At 43.0% G+C, this 20,002-nt stretch overlaps 1 protein-coding gene across 7 annotated transcripts in view; it reads left to right on the top strand.

Moving 5' to 3' along the window:
* The window catches only part of FAM3D (family with sequence similarity 3 member D), a 166,940-nt gene that overhangs the window by 84,206 nt on the left and 62,732 nt on the right, over positions 1 to 20,002 (top strand). For 4 of the 7 annotated variants that reach the window (XM_029600994.1, XM_029600991.1, XM_029600992.1 and 1 more), the window contains exons 2-3: positions 594 to 656; positions 16,809 to 16,932. In XM_029600994.1, coding sequence (XP_029456854.1) covers positions 644 to 656; positions 16,809 to 16,932 — 137 coding nt within the window. In that variant the 5' untranslated portion in view covers positions 594 to 643. Of the gene's footprint in view, positions 1 to 593; positions 657 to 4,719; positions 4,828 to 16,808; positions 16,933 to 20,002 lie in introns of all 7 variants that reach the window. The other 3 variants (XM_029600987.1, XM_029600989.1, XM_029600990.1) reach the window with 1 other exon arrangement.

The raw sequence follows: 20,002 nt of genomic DNA, 5'->3' as shown, positions 1-20,002 counted from the left end.
AATGTCACAACTTTCAAAGAATCTAGTATTCTCCAAGACGAATACTGCTACCACAACTCTGCAGTATAGAATGGCAGATTCTACTGTTTGGCACATGACTTGGCAACCGAGTCAGATGAAAAAAATTGAGCACATCTTGACAATGACAATTCTGTCTAAATGTTATTTTTCTAGAGGCTAATATTCAGCCGCTGAGTGGCTAACCAGCAGGGTATATTCAGTGGCACAGTTGCACCGCTGAATATATCCGGCTAGCTTAAAGTTAGCCGCATATGTTTAGGACAGCCCTATGGCACGACCAGAGTTAGCCGCATAACTTATGTGAATAACTCCACGCCTCCCCAAAATGCCTCCCACCCACCCCTGGAATGCCCCTGACTTATGCAGCTAAACTCTAGCCGCATACAGTTTTTAATATCGCTGGATAGCCCAGATATCCGTCTAAATGGCTTTTCAATATCGAACTCACAGGTAATTATTTTTCAAAGTATTCACCCTTTGCTTAAATGGTTTTCATTTTTTTATGTCATAAGGACTTATTACCTATGGAGTCCTTGAAGATTATAATTACTACTTTTTATGGCTTTCAACAGGGTAAGCCAAGAACCGTGTTCACCTACAGTACAGAGGACTGAGACGGATAATGAGGCTGCCAGGTAAGGGATTGGTGTAACTGACAGTTGTAGTAAGTCTCAAGCTGCCACCACATGTACAGTTGACGTTTTATTAAGAATTTGCAAACATGCAGCCTGTCATCCAGCCAGCCAGTGCCTTCTGGCTCTTCAGGCTTCTCCAGGTCAAAGTATCATCTTGTCTACACAGAGACTGTCAATATACTCGCCAGACATAACGTTTTTACCTTGCCTAGGAGCAGCTAGGAACCGCGAATCATGAACAACTAACAACACTGTTTAACACCAATGAATTTATGACAGTGATAAGCTAAGCAAAAATGTAAAACTAGAAGATAAATAATTTTATTATGGATTATTTCTGAGACATTAGGAAACAAATTTAACATTTTTATTCCCACCATTCCATATGGCTCCAATTTTTATTAAAAATGTTATTTTAGGATAGGTACTGAAATCCTGTAGTAATATATAAATTGCTGTAAAATGCCAATTTAATGTAATCTGCTATTTAGTAGTTTGTGACATTCAATATTTTTTTTGTATTGAAAATCTTTGAGGATCAATAATCAGACAACTATTATCATTTGTTCAACACAATAAAAACTGTTGTATGTGATAACTGGCATTCAGATGTTGTCTGAGGATCGTTATCTCCCAACCCATCCCACCCTCACCACTTGTTGCTGTTAAGTTGGATTTGAAATATAGAACATAGTAGTATATTCGCTATCGAACCAATTATCATTCACTGTCGACTACAATGCAGTACCATGACATTCAATATTTAAGATCAGTTCAAAAAAAGAAGTTTTCTCCTAAAGGAAGGGCAAGTTTTGAAGTCATTTCTATGGATAAAACAGATTTTACCCAGAAATGGGCTCATTGTTCGAAAATGCGCATGATTGTACTCACATTGTTTGTTGGCATTCCTGCAGGCAGGCTAAGGTCAGGAGAGGCAACCATAGATTTTCAAAACTATGTGCACTGTTTTTGCCAGAAAAAGTAACCAAAGAAAAGCGGGCGAAAATCTGTGCGGGAACTTTTTCCTTTGGAAATATTCAGAGGGGAAGGATATTACACTTTCCCTTTCAAATTTTGCAGGTAAAACTACCTACAGTGTTTGCACCAATGTGGGCAGGTTTGAAAGCTGTTCCTGTGGAAAATTCTTTATTCAATAAAGGCCCAGATTCTTCTCTCATTTAGGGTCATTTATCAAAATGCTATAAGGCAAAAACGCCTTTACCGCATGCAATAGCGCCATAACGTATGGTGTGATGCAAATCTGAAAAAGAGGAGGAGTTAGGGGCGGGAGTGGGCTGGGTTTAATGGCGATTTTAGCCTCACCTTTTTCAGTAGCGTTAAGCCGTGCGATAGCTTGCATTAAGGTTTTATTGCATTTTGCAATGTGTTCTCCAATGCCTGTTTTAGTGGTTTTGAAGCTCCTGGAGCACCAGGCTAGCTATCCGGGGGAGAGAGAGAGAGACTAGCCATAATGCCCTCAACCCTAGATGGAGATATAAATACCTATGGGAGGCCCACCTAGTAACTCGAGGTGAGGTTTAGATATTAGTGTAGGGGGTTAAGGGCCACTTTGACATTCAAAGTACAATCTTCTGAAGTAAAAATATCACTTACAACAACATATATATTTGCATACACTGCAAAAAAAAAAATATTAAGTCTACTAAACAATTATTATTTAATGTAAACTACCTTTCTCATAGTAATCAAGGCAGTTTACTGGATCCCATATGGTATTAGGCCTATGGTAAAGCGCACTGGGTGTGAAAGTGGCCCACAGAAAGCCAGGAATAAACAACTACAATTCCAATATAGTAAGCCTTCCATATCACAATGCCAGCACTCAACCTATGAAAAGTCATACTGCAAATATTACATCAGGCCCTAAACACTAATACACCTCCTATTAGGAAAACCGATTAAAGCCAGCTTGTAAATCCCTACACAGAAACTACATGCTAGCCGAATACCTAACCTCAGTCACACTTGCAGAGCACAGATAGATTCTCACCAAATACAGAATAAAGAGACCATAAAATATAAATGGAAACATGCAGAAAAAACTGAACTGGAAACCACAAGAAGCCAAACGCTGTAAGCAATGCAAACACCATCAAGATATATAAAACATTAAACATACCAATACAAAGAATGTCAAATCCACTGATAAATTCAGCCAATTAAAAACACGTATAAAAATGTTTAAAATATTACCAAACACTAATAACATTTTTCAAAACAGCAGATACATCACATCCAATAATTAAAACTAACAAAGATAAAAAAAATCTCCCACTCTCCATATCTGGGAACTTTACAGTCCTTCTGAGATTGTCGTAGATTGAAGGATGGTGCACAGATTTTAAGCTCTCTCACACACATATATTCAGGTACTTTCACTCACACCCACAAGTGCACCGGCACTCTCTCACATACATACACACACAAAAACCTTCTCATATATAAATACACACACACATACACACACCCTCTTGTTTACACACATACACAACCCTCTTGTTTAAACACACCACAGACACACACCCTTACCCACCCACCCTCTCATACATACCGCCACACATACACCCCACACCCATACATTCACATACCCTCTCATTCACACACACATATATATATATATATATATATATATATATATATATATCTGTGTGTGTATATATATATAAAATATGCGTATGCACGCCTTCTCATACAGTCTCATTCACATCCACCCTCCCTTCCATACACATACCCTCCCTTTCATATATATGCAAACCTACTCATACACACACTCGCCACCACACACACCCTCTCAGACATACACACACATCATCTCATAAAGATACTCCCACTGTCCCTCTCATACAGACACACACCCTCTCATACACATACTCCCACCCTCCCTCTCATATGGACACACAGCCTCTCATAAAGACATCCACCCACACCCACACTTTCATATATATACACACATACACACATACATACCCCCACACTCTCATATGCATACACACACACACTCTCTCATACACTGTCACAAAGCCTCTCTCTCACACAGGCACTCACTCTCACAGGGCAAGTCTCTTTCACACACACATTTTGTACCTTTTCTCTGGCTGCACAGCAAGGCCTCTTCTGCCGCCAGCTGCAGGGGAAACGCTGGCAGCACCATGGTCCCTTTTCTGCCACCAACTGCAAGGAAAATGCTGGCAGCAGAGCAGTGACTATTTGTTGGCTGTATCATCCTTTTGCCGGTGGGGAGTGGGAACCCTGCTAGCACTTCGCAGTTCCATACCACTGCAGGACCTTTCTTTTGCTGGTGGGGAGTGGAAACCCCTCCAGCATGTCACGGCTCCATGCCTCCAGCACTGCAGTTTTTCCTGCTAGCAGAGTTGTTTGCCTGAATGAAGGATGAGCCTGAATAAAGGATGGCAGGAAAGTTTCAGGGGGCAATCTTGCCACCTCAAAAATTTGACATTTGAGGCGGCCGCTTCACCCTGCCTCATTATAGAACCGCCCCTGCACAGGATTCTGAACACTTCTGTGACAGCCCCTGAACTGGACTGAAATCACTATCTCCTTTCACATAGGCTTCCTTCACTAGGATTTGAACTGGGGAGTCTAGACCTGAAAGATTTTGCAATACTATGACCATTTCCCTGAGCCATCCAGACTCCACTTGTGGTAGGCTTTATTCTTATAGAAACAAAATGGGGAAAACTCTTCAGTACATCCGACCCTATATGTGTTACAGATTTGATAAAGATGTGCAGGTAAGAACAGGCATCATACTCTGTAACTTTTTTTGGGAAATGCATAGCTTCTGCTCAGCTAAAGGTCCAAAGGAAAATGTCATTTCATAAAAACTGCTTTACTTTTAGGAAGAAATTAAAAGATTTCTTTTTCTTCTTTAAGTTAGTTGAGGCAATGTGATGATTGATTTCCTGCAAGAGATCACCATTCAAAGTGAAGATACTTTTTTTCACTGGTACAGTCCTGAGTTTAGTAACATGTCTTTTCTTTCATGCCCATTTCATGATGCTCTCTTACTCTCTCATTCTAGGTATTTTAAATTTTGTTATTTCTGTAATCACACTGAGTGCCATATGGCTTTTTGCAAGTAAATATTTTTCCACAAATTTGCACGGAAGAATTTTCAGAGGTGTAATAGGTAAGGACAAGTGATATCATTCTGCTACCACTCATAGAGAAGCAATTTCAAAATGAAAAACGCAATTGACATTGGTTATGTTGTGCCTGGGGAAAGTGAAAACACACTTTGAAATCCTGCATCAAGAGGTCTGTTTACTAAATGTGTTAAAATTAACAGGTAACAACAGGGTTGAGCATTGGCAATTAATTACAACTCCAAAGATGTAGTTATATTTACTCCAGCAATACAGCTGAAGTAAATTTTAACACAGCTTTGTAAACAGTATGTTAATGAATAATGAACCCATTACCACAAAATTTGAATATTCAGATTGCCAACCATGTTAAAAAGTAACTTGATCATGTTATTTATTTATTTAGCCATTTTATATACCATCGTTCCATATAAAGATCACGGTTTACATCATGACATGAATGTTATAGGAAGCCAATTACATTCACTTGACGTGCTCATATATCATACATTAAGCGATAGACACAAACATCATGCTTTTAGTGAGGGTGTATTAGGAGTCCTCATGCTACGTTACAGAACGTGACTTAGTAGCCTTCAAGTTGTCAGGAATAGCTTCCTGCTTCCCAACAGTCTTTTTTTCCAGGACAAATGCTCGGTTGAGTTCCTCAGAGATATGATTATTGGCCTTGGCATCAGGCTGATTCCCTGTGGCACATCAGCTTTTCCTGTGCTGAAGTTTTAGACTGGTGGACACAGCATCAATCTGCTTCCCCTAGCAGTCCCCAGTTTAAACCCCACCAGTTGCGAATCCTGTCAGGCTCTGGCCACCGACTTATCACATGCTTTCACTTTGAAATTATCAAACACCATCACCCATCTCTGTGCACATCAGCTTCTCTCCCCCAATCAGCTGCTGTTACGACCATGGCTGCTATGTCGCCTCCTCACCACCAGAGGTCCCCCACGATGATGTTCTTCTGGCTGGCCCACTACCTCCTTCCTGTCTACTCTATACCCCAGACTTTCCTTTATAACCATGTCTAGCAGTTTCATCGGTGCTTCAGCATCGAGCTTGCCTGGGATCCCTGCTCTAGTCTTCCGTGCTTGTGTATCTGGCCTACGGGCCTTCTGTGTGTGTGGCCTATGGGCCTTCTGACCTGCCTTGCCTTGCTATTGTGCATCTGGCCTACGGGTCTTCTGTGTGTGTGTGGCCTATGGGCCTTCTGACCTGCCTTGCCTTGCTATTGTGTATCTGGCCTACGGGCCTGCTGTGTATGTGTGGCCTACGGGCCTTCTGACCTGCCTTGCCTTGCTATTGTGTATCTGGCCTATGGCACCCTGCCTACTGTGTGTGTGTGGCCTACGGGCCCTCTGCCTACTGTGTGTGTGTGGCCTACGGGCCCTCTGCCTATTGTGTGTGTGTGGCCTACGGGACCTGTGCCTGCCGTCTGTGGCCTACGGGCTCTCTGTCTGCTGTCTGTGGCCTACGGGCTTTCTCCACTCTGCTGCCTTCGGGCTTATGTGTTTCGTGTTCAATGTTAGTGCTGTCCTGGTTTGTCTGTTCAGTTCTCTGTCAGTCTTGTTTCCTCAAACCAGTCACTTATACCTCCAGCCATTACCACTCTTACCTGCACGCTTCCTGAATTCATTCTTACCAGCACCCAGTTCCAGTTTTCTGTACACCTTTACCTACATTCACGCTCACACATACCACCATGCTGTTCCAGTATTCAAGTTCACCCTTACCTTCATGCATCTGGTATCAGGTATCTCCAGCCAGTATTAGACTCAGTCTGCCTATTCCACCTTCCCACTTGCCCATAGGGTTTACTCATTCCTGCCTGCACCAGCCAGCATCTAGACTCTTCTGCAGTCCTGCCTTTCTCTACCCTGAAACACCCCTGTTAGTGGTGTTCACGACTCCTGACCGGAGCCCATTCGTAACACCTGCCACCTGCATGTACTGCTAGACTGGACTTCTGCATGGCTGCATTTCTTTGTATTGAATCTCAATTGCCAAACATTAAATCATTCCTAAAGCTTTTTTCAGATCTTGTTTCATTCTACCTGCTCTTTTAGGGATGTCCACTCAGTTACAGATCTTGGTGTCACATACACCATCCAAAAAGGACCGTAAATGCACTGCCTCCTATCAAAACAGTGAAATATATAAAGACATTAATGCTCACTCTTTCATAAATATTTCAACACTTAAAGTCAAAAGATGATCTTTATTATTTACTCAATATTTTTCATTTTTAAATATTCCTAAATTGGACAACCTCACACAGCGTTTAAAACCCCCTCGCAACATTTACCCCGTCACATTCAATCCACATACATACCAACTCTCAACCCCACTCCCCATGCCATAACCCTAAAACATACAATCTTCCTATTTCTCCCTACTTATTTTCATTTAAACAATACTTCCCCCCCTCGAGAGCCAAAACCCTCTTAGGATAACTCAATTACTCTGATTATACGGGAGGGGTGGGCTTGGACTTTTTAAAGTTGAAATTCAGCGGCTAGGCTCACAGCCTCAAAAAGAAGTTAATGAACAAGGATTGGGTGTGTTTTTGGGTAAGTGTGTATGCGGGGCGTTTGGATGTAGGCGGGAGGGGGAGGTAGATTAGCGTTTATTTACAAATGATGTATGAGTTACCTTTAGATTTGTACAAAGAAAACCTTTCTCGAGAGCCAGTGGCCAGAGTGATATTTTCATTGTTTGAGAGTGAAACAGCTGTATATATACAACTGTACCAACGAGCCGGTTGGAATCCGAAGTTGGTTTAAAAGTTTCCCCTGATGCAGGCGGCAGGACAGCCGCCGAAACGCCTTGGCGTCGGGTATATTTCAGCAGTGAACTTAAAGAACTTTGCGGCTTGAACCAGTTCTTGACACCGCATTGATCTGAGAAATAATTATACGGGTATATTTCAACAAAGAACTGTAAGAACTTTGCGGCTTGAATCGGGTTTTGACACTGCATTGGTATGAGAAATAATCATACAGCATTGATCTGAGAAATAACATTGAAAGACATTGCCGTGAATAGGAGAGAAAATCGGGATTTGATGTAACAATTACGGTGAAGAGGGCGACCTGTCTTCTGTGATTTTCCATGATTAATGAGTTTTTAAGTTTAAAAGGGGTCAGGCTTGTGAAAAGGACTGAATTAAGTTTCACACATAGTGATTATAAATAGAGTATAATCAGAGTAATTGAGTAATCCTGAGAGGGTTTTGGCTCTCGAGGGAGAAGTATTGTTTAAATTAAAATAAGTAGGGAGAAATAGGAAGATTGTATGTTTTAGGGTTATGGCATGGGGAGTGGGGAGTGGGGTTGAGAGTTGGTATGTATGTGGATTGAATGTGAAGGGGTAAATGTTGTGAGGGGTTTTAAACACTTTGTGAGGTTGTCCAATTTAGGAATATTTAAAAATGAAAAATATTGAGTAAATAATAAAGACCATGTTTTGACTTTAAGTGTTGAAATAATTATGAAAGACTGAGCATTAATGGATAGCCTGACTTTGCACATTTCACTGTCATCCTCAAAACGACAAACTTTTCTTCTTAACCTTTCTGCAGAATCACTCAGAAAGATGTTGAACATCTCCTGTTTACTTCAGTGGGTCTTTGATGCACTGACAGGGCTCAATGAGGCACAAGCAACACAGGTGCCAAAAATTGGGACTCCCCTTGCTCCCATTCCCAGTCCTCTACCTATGGGCACCATAATCTTCATTCTGGCTCTGTGCACTTAGGTACTGCATATCTCCCATCAACATGAGTTTACAAAACATTTCAAGTTAAACTGTTTTGAAAGCTTGCTACATCCTAATTAAAATGGATTATTTTCTTGTGTTTGTTTTTTGTATTATCCCAGGACAAGCAGGATGCTAGTGCTCACATATGGGGTGACGTCACTGACTGTGGGAAAACTTTCTGTCAAAGTTTCTAGAAACTTTTGACTGGCACTCTGAGCCCACTGAGCATGCCCAGCATGCCATGATATTCTCTGCCACAGGTGTCTCTCTTCAGTCTTCATTTTTTCACGCTGCTGTAAGCATTGCGGAGATAGTCCTGTGAGTTCCCTCACAGATTTTCTGACTGAAAAGTCACTGATTTTCAAAATAATTTTTCTCCCACAAGGGATTTCTCTCTCATTTCCACCGGCCGGTGAGAAATTAGTCTCGTTTTTACTGTAAGTAAAAACTTTTTTTCTCTCAAAATTTTTCTCCCTCTTTTCAATCGACGGCTGTTGGTGAAAATATGGCTTTGGGGTTTAAAAAATGTCCGATCTGCAATCGGACTATGTCCATAACAGACGCACACCTTGAGTGTGTTCTCTGATTAGGGGACAAGCACGATGTCTCATCCTGCCCTCAATGTGCAGAGATGACTCCCAAGGGAAGAAAACTTAGACAGGAGAAAATGGAACATCTTTTTCACCTCCAGCTTCTTCCTTCTCCTTTGACGTCGATGAAATTGTCCCCAGCAGGAGTTTCCAAAAAAGTTTTGCTGAAAAAATGTCATCTGGAGGGATCCGGAGATCAAGTATCACCATCGACTTTGAAGACATCGAGCATAGGCCCAAACATAGGCACCGACATCGACATACACTGACGTCAGCGTTAACTCCCTCCCCGGGAGAACCGACCGCAAAATGGCAAAAGGACCAGGAAACTCCGCTACCTCCACCGATCCTGTACAGACATCGGTGGAGGTATTGTCAACACCCACACCGCCACCGCATACAGCTACTCCATCTACCCCAGCTTTATCGCAGGAATTGTCACATTTTATCAGAAAAGCAGTGATACAGGCCTTGAAGGAACAGGCACGTCTTCCGGCAACCATGCCGATGCTGGTGACAACACCGATGCTGGTGACGTCACCGATGCCGGTGTCATCACCGATGTCAATTCTTGAACCCACACCGATACCAATCACTCTATCGATGCCGGCACCGATGCTGATGTTCACATTGCACTGATGCCAGGGACTAAATCCATAACAACTACGGTGACTTCGAAGCGACCACCGAAGACAACAGCTCTATCTTCGGTCCCGAAGCCACCACCATCGGTGCCACTCCCTCCTGGGGATCCAGGACACCCAGAATCGGCATTATATCAGATCCTAATGAAAACATATCAGGATCTCATTGATTCTCTTCCCTCTAATCCACAGGAAGAGCATATGGAGGACTCACCTATTGAAGATCCATTACCAGGACCTTCAGGAATTCCTCCACCTCCCAAAACTTCAACAACTTCTCCACAAATTCAAGAATATGATACTTGGAGTGACACACAATCAGATACCTCATCTGAAGACTTTATGTCGGATCCATCTCCACCAGATCCATGGAAGAAATCTCCTCCAGAAGATTTTTCCTTCACAACTTTTGTCCAGGAAATGGCTGACACCATTCCATTCAAATTAGTCACAGAGCAGGATACCAGCAGCAAACCCTGGAGGTACTTCAATTTGTAGACCCTCCAAAGCAAGTGGTAGCTATACCAGTGCATGATGTTCTCGTACAACTGCAACATCATATTTGGGAACATCCCTGCTCAGTGCCAGCTGTCAATAAACGAATGGACAGTACATATCTAGTGCAGTCTGCTCCTGGCTACCAAACGTCGCAGCTCCCTCACCAATCGGTAGTGGTGGAGTCTGCACAGAAAAAATCCAAATGAATTAGACCACATTCCTCAAATCCTACAGGTAAAGACCACAGGTTTTTGGATTCCCTGGGCCGAAAGGTCTACCAAGGGGCCATGTTGAATTTGAGAATCTCTTCATACCAACTTTACATGACCCAATATCAAAGAGATTTGTGGAAACAAATGCAAGAGTTCATTCCATCTCTTCTTTCTCAATATCAAGAGGCAGCCCAAGCCATCATCCTCAAAGGACTGGAGGCGGGTAAACATGAGGTACGTGCAGCCTATGACGGGTTTGAGACAGCTTTCAGGGTGGCTGCATCGGGGATCAGTGCCAGGAGATGGGCATGGCTTAAAGCTTCGGACCTCAGGCCTGAGGTCCAAGACAAATTAGTAGATCTGCCATGCTTGGGAGATAACCTTTTTGGATCCAAAGTCCAGGATGCAGTTACTCAATTAAAAGAACATACTGAAACCCTAAGACAGCTTTCCTCGATTCCACAGGATCCCCCTATGCACTCTGGGCATAGGCCTCAACGGAAAGAAACTAGAAGACCTTTTTATAGACAAAGGCGGTATTACCCTCCTACATCTAGGACCAGGCCTTCTAGAATACAACAAAGGCCTCAACCCAGACAACCTAGGGCGGCTAGGCCTCAACCTACGCCACAGACAGGACCTGCTGCTGGCTTTTGAAACCACCTCCAGAAAACACAGCTACCTCTCCAATCCTCAGCCAGAACTTCCGGTAGGAGGTCGAGTATCCCGATTTTACAACAATTGGATTCCAATAACAATAACAATGGACCAATGGGTACTTGCAATAGTCTCTGGAGGTTACTAACTCAATTTCCTCTCAATTCCAACAGACTCTCCTCCGAGACCTATCTCTCTCAGCAACAATCACATAATTCAATTGCAAGTAGAATTATCCACTCTTCTGAGAGCCAGGGCTGTGGAGCCGGTGCCCCGGACTCAGCAGGGCAGAGGATTCTATTCCCGCTATTTCCTCATTCCAAAGAAAACCGGAGGCCTACGTCCCATCCTAGACCTCAGAAATCTCAACAAATTTCTGAAGAAAGAAAAGTTCAGAATGGTCTCTCTAGGCACCATGCTTCCACTTCTTCAAACAGGAGATTGGCTTTGTTCTCTGGATCTTCAAGACGCTTACGCTCACATACCATTATTCCCTCCTCATCGCAAGTATCTGCGCTTCATGGTGGGTCATCAACATTTCCAGTACAGAGTACTACCATTCGGACTTGCCTCTGCTCCCAGAGTATTCACCAAATGTCTGGCAGTAATAGCAGCACACTTGCACAAAGAAAGTGTCCATGTCTTTCCCTACTTAGACGACTGGCTCATCAGAAGTCAATCTCAAAAAGGAGCTCTGGCTTCTCTCAGTCAAATAATTACTCTACTTCACTCTATGGGCTTTCTCATCAATTATCAAAAGTCCCATCTTCCCCCATCTCACCTGCTTCAATTCATAGGAGCAGAATTGAACGCCATACTCTCAAGGGCTTTTCTACCAGAGGATTGAGCGACTACACTTTCCCTTTTGGCAAACTCGCTACGTTCAAAGAAACAAGCAACATCTCATCAGTTTCTAACCTTACTAGGCCACATGGCCTCCATAGTTCATGTCACTCCTATGGCACGGCTCGCCATGAGAGTAACCCAATGGACTTTACAATCACAATTGATCCAATCCATTCAACCACTACATTCTCCAATTCAAGTCACCCACCAACTATGTTCATCTCTACTATGGTGGGCGAACAAGGACAATATGCGCAAGGGCCTACCCTTCCAACAACCAGCCCCACAGATAACTTTAACTACAGATGCATCCACCTTGGGTTGGGGAGCTCACATAAACAATCTCCAAACCTAGGGGACTTAGACAAAACTCAAAGCAACATTTCAAATAAATTTCCATTATGCGCTTCATGCATTCAAGGACTGCCTTTAACAAAATACTGTTCTGATCCAAACGGACAACACAGTAGCCATGTGGTACATCAACAAGCAGGGAGTTACGGGCTCATATCTCCTTTGTCAAGAAGCTGCACAGATTTGGGCTTGGGCCCTAACACACTCAATGTTTCTTCAGGCCACTTATCTGGCAGGCATTCACATTGTACTGGCGGATCGACTCAGTCGTCAATCCCAATCACACGAATGGTCCCTGGATCCCTCAGAAGCGACCAGGATCTTTCAACGTTGGGGACAACCAACAAATAGACCTCTTTGCGTCACACCTGAATCACAAAGTGGACAGATTTTGTTCTCTACACAAACAGAAGAACCAACCAGCCAAGGACGCATTTGCTCGCCCTTGGAACTCAGGCCTTTTATATGCGTATCCTCCAATACTGCTCATAGCCAAAACACTAGTGAAGCTATAACAGGACAAGGGGTCTATGATACTCATAGCCCCGTATTGGCCTCGACAAGTATGGTTTCCCACACTTCTAGACCTCTCAGTCAGGGATCCAATGTGCCTGGGTGTAGCTCCCAATCTCATAACTCAGGATCAGGGTCGGTTGCGCCATCCCAACCTTCAATCCCTATCCCTGACAGCATGGATGTTGAAAGCTTAAGAACATAAGAAATTGCCATGCTGGGTCAGACCAAGGGTCCATCAAGCCCAGCATCCTGTTTCCAACAGAGGCCAAAACCAGGCCACAAGAACCTGGCAATTACCCAAACACTAAGAAGATCCCATGCTACTGATGCAATTAATAGCAGTGGCTATTCCCTAAGTAAAATTGACTAATAGCCATTAATAGACTTCTCCTCCAAGAACTTATCCAAAACTTTTTTGAACCCAGCTACACTAACTGCACTAACCACATCCTCTGGCAACAAATTCCAGACCTTTATTGTGCGTTGAGTGAAAAAGAATTTTCTCCAATTAGTCTTAAATGTGTTACTTGCTAACTTCATGGAATGCCCCCCTAGTCCTTCTATTATTCGAAAGAGTAAATAACCAAGTCACATCTACTCGTTCAAGACCTCTAATGATCTTAAAGACCTCTATCATATCCCCCCTCAGCCGTCTCTTCTCCAAGCTGAACAGCCCTAACCTCTTCAGCCTTTCCTCATAGGGGAGCTGTTCCATCCCCTTTATCATTTTGGTTGCCTTTCTCTGTACCTTCTCCATTGCAACTATATCTTTTTTGAGATGCGGCGACCAGAATTGCACACAGTATTCAAAGTGCGGTCTCACCATGGAGCGATACAGAGGCATTATGACAATTTCCATTTTATTCACCATTCCCTTCCTAATAATTCCTAACATTCTATTTGCTTTTTTGACTGCTGCAGCACACTGAGCCGACAATTTTAAAGTATTATCCACTATGATGCCTAGATCTTTTTCCTGGGTGGTAGCTCCTAATATGGAACCTAACATCGTGTAACTACAGCAAGGGTTATTTTTCCCTATATGCAAGGGTTATTTTTCCCTATATGCAACACCTTGCACTTGTCCACTTGATTCTACAACCACTCAATCTTTCAACCAATGTATCTCAAGTGCTTCTAGCTTCACGTAAACCTTCAACACGAAAGAACTATTCTTCAAAATGGAAAAAGTTTACTTTGCGGTGCAAGCAAAAGAGTATTGATTCTTTTTCCTGCTCCACAACTTCTCTATTAGATTATTTAAACCACCTTTCAGACTCTGGTCTCCAGACTTCATCTGTACGGGTACATTTAAGTGCAATCTCGGCTTACCATAACAAGCTGGGAGATGCATCAATATGTACGCAACCTATCATCAGTAGATTTATGAGAGATTTAACTCACCTTAAACCACCAATTCGGCTACCAGCCACAGAATGGGACATGAATGTGGTTTTAACAAGACTCATGCGTTCTCCTTTTGAATCCATGAATTCCTGTGATCTTAAATTTCTCACATGGAAAACTATCTTCCTAATAGCAATTACATCAGCTAGAAGGGTTAGTGAGTTACAAGCACTTGTCACGTACTCACTTTACACAGAATTTCTTCATGACAGAGTGGTTCTCCGAACACATCCAAAATTCCTTCCCAAAGTGGTTACGGAATTCCACTTGAACCAATCCATAGTTTTACCCACATTCTTTCCAAGACCTCATTCTCATCAAGGGGAACGAGCCATACACACCTTGGACTGTAAATGTGCGCTGGCTTTTTACTTAAACCACACTGTAGTCCACAGGCAATCCACTCAACTGTTTGTTTCTTATGATCCAAACAAACCGGGTAAAGCAGTGGGTAAACACACTCTATCTAACTGGTTAGCAGATTGCATACAGTTTTGCTATAAAAAAGCAGGCCTTCCTCTCCAAGGGCGAGTTAAAGGCGCATTCAGTAAGAGCAATGTCAACCTCAGTAGCACACTATCGTTCAGTGCCAATCCTTGACATATGTAAAGCAGCAACATTTATTTATTTATTTATTTATTTGAGTTTTTTCTATACCGGCATTCGCGAAGGGAATCGCATCATGCCGGTTTACAAATAACAAGGAGTGAACAACAATAAAGTGATAAAAAACATTAACAAGTGCTAAAAGAAGGGAAAATTGCAGTTACAATAAAACAGGGACATATTACAACTTGGAACAGAAGAAAAGGAGATAGTAATTTAACAGTGAAGAATAACTGGGAAAGCCTGCCAGTTTAAAAGGGATTGTACAATTGATGGGATTGTCAAAACTGTTGATTATCCTTAAGGGTGTTCTGAGTTAATTATATTGATTTTGGGTTTGATTGTTGTCTGGAAAGGAGTTCTCTTCACACCTTTGCAGCTCATTACTGTTTGGACAAACAAGGATGACAAGATTCAGCCTATGGACAATCTGTCTTAAAGAACTTGTTTCCAGTTTAATCCCAACTCCTTCTACATCCAACCTGCTGTGATCTTCGGCTGCCTCATTTTCAACAACAGTACTTCACTGTTGCTTCACTACAAAATGACTCCGCCTCTAGCTTGCTAATCGACCATATATGAGGACTAGCATCCTGCTTGTCCTGGGATAAAGCAAAATTGCTTACCTTGTAATAGGTGTTATCCCAGGACAGCAGGATGTAATCCTCATGAAACCCACCGCCACCCCGCGGAGTTGGGTCTCATACCTTTTATTATTTTATTTTTACTAAAGCTTATTGCTACATACAAGACTGAAGAGAGACCCCTGTGGTAGAGAATATCATGGCATGCTGGGCATGCTCAGTGGGCTCAGAGTGCCAGTCAAAAGTTTCTAGAAACTTTGACAGAAAGTTTTCCCGCAATAGGGCTCCATCAGTGACGTCACCCCATATGTGAGGACTACATCCTGCTGTCTTGGGATAACAGCTATTACAAGGTAAGCAATTTTGCTTTCTCTGTGTGGATTGCATTTTGATTTAAGATTTGCTTGTACACTAACCAAAAAAACACAGCCATCCTGATTTACATTTGTTTCTGTTTGTACAGATAGGGAAATCAAACGAAGTGGTAAGGGCATTATTACTGCCATTACTATTTACTTACTGGTTTAGTAAAATAATAATAATAAAATAATAATACAGTAGTTAGACACTTGTCTTATGTGGCCATGGAAAAACAATATTAGTGAATTTAGTCATGAGATAATACATGGCACATTAACAGAGGTATTGACAAGGATCCTGTGGATTTTCTTCTTCATTTACATATATAACTATTCAGTACATGGATTGATGTCACACCTTTGGGGTTTATGTATCATGCCTCAAAAATGGCCAGGTGTTAATAATGTAATCAAAAAAACCCTGATAGGAAATAGACAGCCTAGCTATGAGTATTTGTGCTTTTGTTTTTCGCTTTATCTCATTCTTACGTATCGGCAATTTTATAATTCCTTAAGTTTCACACATTTTTCAAAAACAGAAAAGATTCAGATCAGAATAAAAGCAACTCCCATTTGTTTTTCTTCCTAAAAAAGGTTCAAATCTAGGTAAACATTTTTTTTACATTGGAAGGTTTTGATAAGAACATAAGAAATTGCCATGCTGGGTCAGACCAAGGATCCATCAAGCCCAGCATCCTGTTTCCAACAGAAGCCAAAGCAGGTCACAAGAACCTGGTAATTACCCAGACACCAAGAAGATCCCATGCTACTGATGTAATTATTAGCAGTGGCTATTCCCTAAGTAAACTTGATTAATAGCAGTTAATGGACTTCTCTTAATCAAGTTTACTTAGGGGAATAGCCACTGCTAATAATGTAGGGTACCACCTTGTTAATTAAGTCTGTAGAGTTGTTTAAATGTTTTTGTGCATTTGCATAGATTTAACCAAACTACTGTCACATATTTTTCTCTTCAAGATTCCAAATCAATCAAAAATAAGTGTGGCATTGCAAAACCTTGTGGTGAAAAAGATTTTGCTTTCAGAATTATGAGTGGCGCAGCCAGTGCTGTTGGACCTTCAATCTGCTTAGATGGCAAAATGTAAGTACAATGTGCACAATAATACTATACAGCACTCCATAACAGTGACTGAAGTATTACATCTCCAACCCAGCATGGCCTAGTTGATGCAGGCTTAAAAAAAAAAAAAAAGGAAAAGTACATTAATTGTAAATTGATGTAAACAAGTACAACAAAGTAGACTAAATGGCTGCCTGGCTGACTGATAAAACATTCTTTCTTTCCATTCATTGCTTTCATGGCATTTGTGATATTTCTGAGCACAGAAAAATGTTGGATAGGCACAGCTTTGGCTTTTGTTACCATTCATTTGCTTACCTCCCATGAACACTGAGCAAAAGCAGTGAAGGAGAAATGAAGAGATGCGGAGACTGTTATAGGAGACAGATCTCCTCATAATGTCGTCACTGTTTTGTTTCCATTTGTTGGAGCTGATTGTGAGGGACTAAATGCTTAGGAGAGCTGAAGCCTGTTGTGTTAATAGTTATGCTTCCCTCACGTCCACTTTAAGGTTGCTTCATGCATCCATCACTCTTTCTGTAAAGTAAGTGTCCCATGTTACTCCTGAGTCTGCACCCCCTTTGAGCCTCTTATCCTGACCGCTTGTTCTAAAACTGCTTTTTGGCTGAAAAGGATTTGCTACCTGTGCATTATTTACACCTTTGAGGTATCTGGGTGTCTTTCTTCTGTTCGCTAGAGCAGTGGCTCTCAACCTTTTTCCCATCGTGACACACCTGGCAGACCACGCTCACATGTGTGACACACTGCTCATTACAATTCATGGAGGAAATAAAAAATAAAGGCCCGGTATTATTTTTATTGTTAAGAATGACACAAGGGAAAGATACATATTCTGTCTGAACAGAAATTGCATAAATAGTAAACAGCCCACACCAAAACAGCACCAATTTCCAGCACTTAAACAGTAAACACCTTACTTAAGAAAAGGCAACTCTGAAAATATTACACCAGGCCTTAAGACATCAATACATCTCCTATTAGGAAAACGGACCAAGTCAGGCTGCTATAGAGCCCTACACAGAAACTACACGCCAGCAGAAAACCTCACCTAAATCACATGTGCTGACCTTCACCTAACAAATAATACGGGCATCCAGGACCTCACTCACTCGCAACCACCCTCGTACAATCCAATAAATACAGAGACATTATTTGGGTAAAACAAGGCCGCAGCTTTAATCACCAAGTGGCCCGAGCCTTCAACACAGAAATAACAAATACAACACAAATTTGGTATAGCAAACGCCCCCTACCGGTCTATCCGCCACCATCCGGCAGGATAGCTTAACCAGCCACTCGGCTCGCTCTTTGGCCCCCCACACGCCAGGTTCTGACTCCCGCCACTCACCTGCAAGGAGCCAACCTGGGTGGACTCCCGCCGCCAACCTGCAAGGAGTCTGGCCAAGCGGCCCCCGCCACTTTCCGGCAAGGAGCCAATCACTGACAACAGCCCCCGTTGTCAACCGTTTGCTTATTACCAAAATCCATTTAACATAACCCCCATAATTGAGCTGTTATGGCTCAGGCCAACCGCCGGACCCCCCAGCTGCGACAAACACTCAGCCCCAACCATTCCCCCAAACAGAACAAATAGCCCAAAGGGTGGGTGGGAGGGTCGCGAAACCAGCAGACCGGCTCAGCATGCGAACACCCCAGACTGACGCGCCGTGCTCCCGCTCCCCCCCCCCCCCCCTTTCCCTCGATTCAAATTTCCCTAGCCCAATCAGCCTCCGCCACGATGCTCTCTCACTCCCTCGGGCCAATCCCTAGCCGTCACGCTCCCCTCCTCGCTCTCCCAAACCCCCCCTCCCCCGCTTCTTTCCACTGCCGCGAGATCCCTCACTGCCTTCCTAATGCTTGCGCCGCATCCCCCCCCTACCCCCCCCCCCCCGATCGCCACCCGCTCCGAGAGTGAGCCTGGGCCCGCATTAATCCGACCAGCCGGACACAGGGTCCGACCGGTCTTCCAGAATAAAGAGACCAAAACTCATAACTAGAAGCATGCAGACAAAAACTGAATTGGAAACTGCAATAACCCAGAGTCTCTGTATGTAGTATAATAAAGGAAAAAAAGAAACATCACCAGTCCTTATAAAACAAATCAAGAAATATAAAATCAATAGCAGTAAAAACCATACTAACAAAAAGAACAGATTATTTCAAAACAACTAATGAATGGAATATCCAATAATTAAAAACTCATATCAAAAATTTCTAGATACCAATAAAATATTTCAAAATAGCAGACACAAAGACCCAGTAATGAAAAATAATGATACAAAAAAATGTTTGCTCTGCATACCTGGGAACATTTGATATCCAGGTACCCTGAGATTGTTTTGAATTAGCAGGAGGAGGGATGGTTTGCTTGCAACTTTCTCCTCCCTCACACTGGCTCTCAATCGCTCACATATACACATGCCTTTTCTCTCTCTCTTATATAGTCTCTTAATTACACATTTATACACATGGGGGCAGATTTTTAATCCTACGCACGAGGGGTACATTTGTGCGCACTACCCGGCGCGCACAAATGTACACCCGATTTTATAACATGCGCGCGCTGCCACACGCATCTTATAAAAATCCGAGGTCGGCGCGCACAAGGGGGTGCACACTTGTGCACCTTGCGCGCGCTGAGCCCTATGGGAGCCTCGATGGCATTCCCCGTTCCCTCCAAGGCCGCTCTGAAATTGGAGCAGCCTTGGAGGGAACTTTTCTTTCGCATCCCCCCTATCTTATTTTCTTTTTTACGCCTGCCTCTTGCAGGTGTATCTTGTGCGTGCTGGCCAGCTGCCGGTGCGCCAACCTCCGGCACAGCTGCACATTCTTCAGACCGCGCCTCTTCTTTTCTTTGGGCTAATGCTGAGCGCACCAGCATGGTCTTTTTTTCCTGTGCACACACCTGCTGCTCACCACTTCCTCTTCTGGGGTGCGGGAAGAAGAGAGCATGCCGGTGCCGCTGACTCCAGCTGTCCTGTCGCGTTCCGCCCGGGCTATCAGCATTTTAAGCCCGGGCGGAGGACCTATTTCGCTTGGGTAGGGGGAGCAGCTGGGTCAGCGTGGGACT

Source organism: Rhinatrema bivittatum, chromosome 4 (assembly GCF_901001135.1).
Source record: "Rhinatrema bivittatum chromosome 4, aRhiBiv1.1, whole genome shotgun sequence".
Lineage (NCBI taxonomy): Eukaryota > Metazoa > Chordata > Amphibia > Gymnophiona > Rhinatrematidae > Rhinatrema > Rhinatrema bivittatum.
Note: the sequence above shows the minus strand (reverse complement) of the source record. Positions and strands in the feature narration are given on the sequence as shown.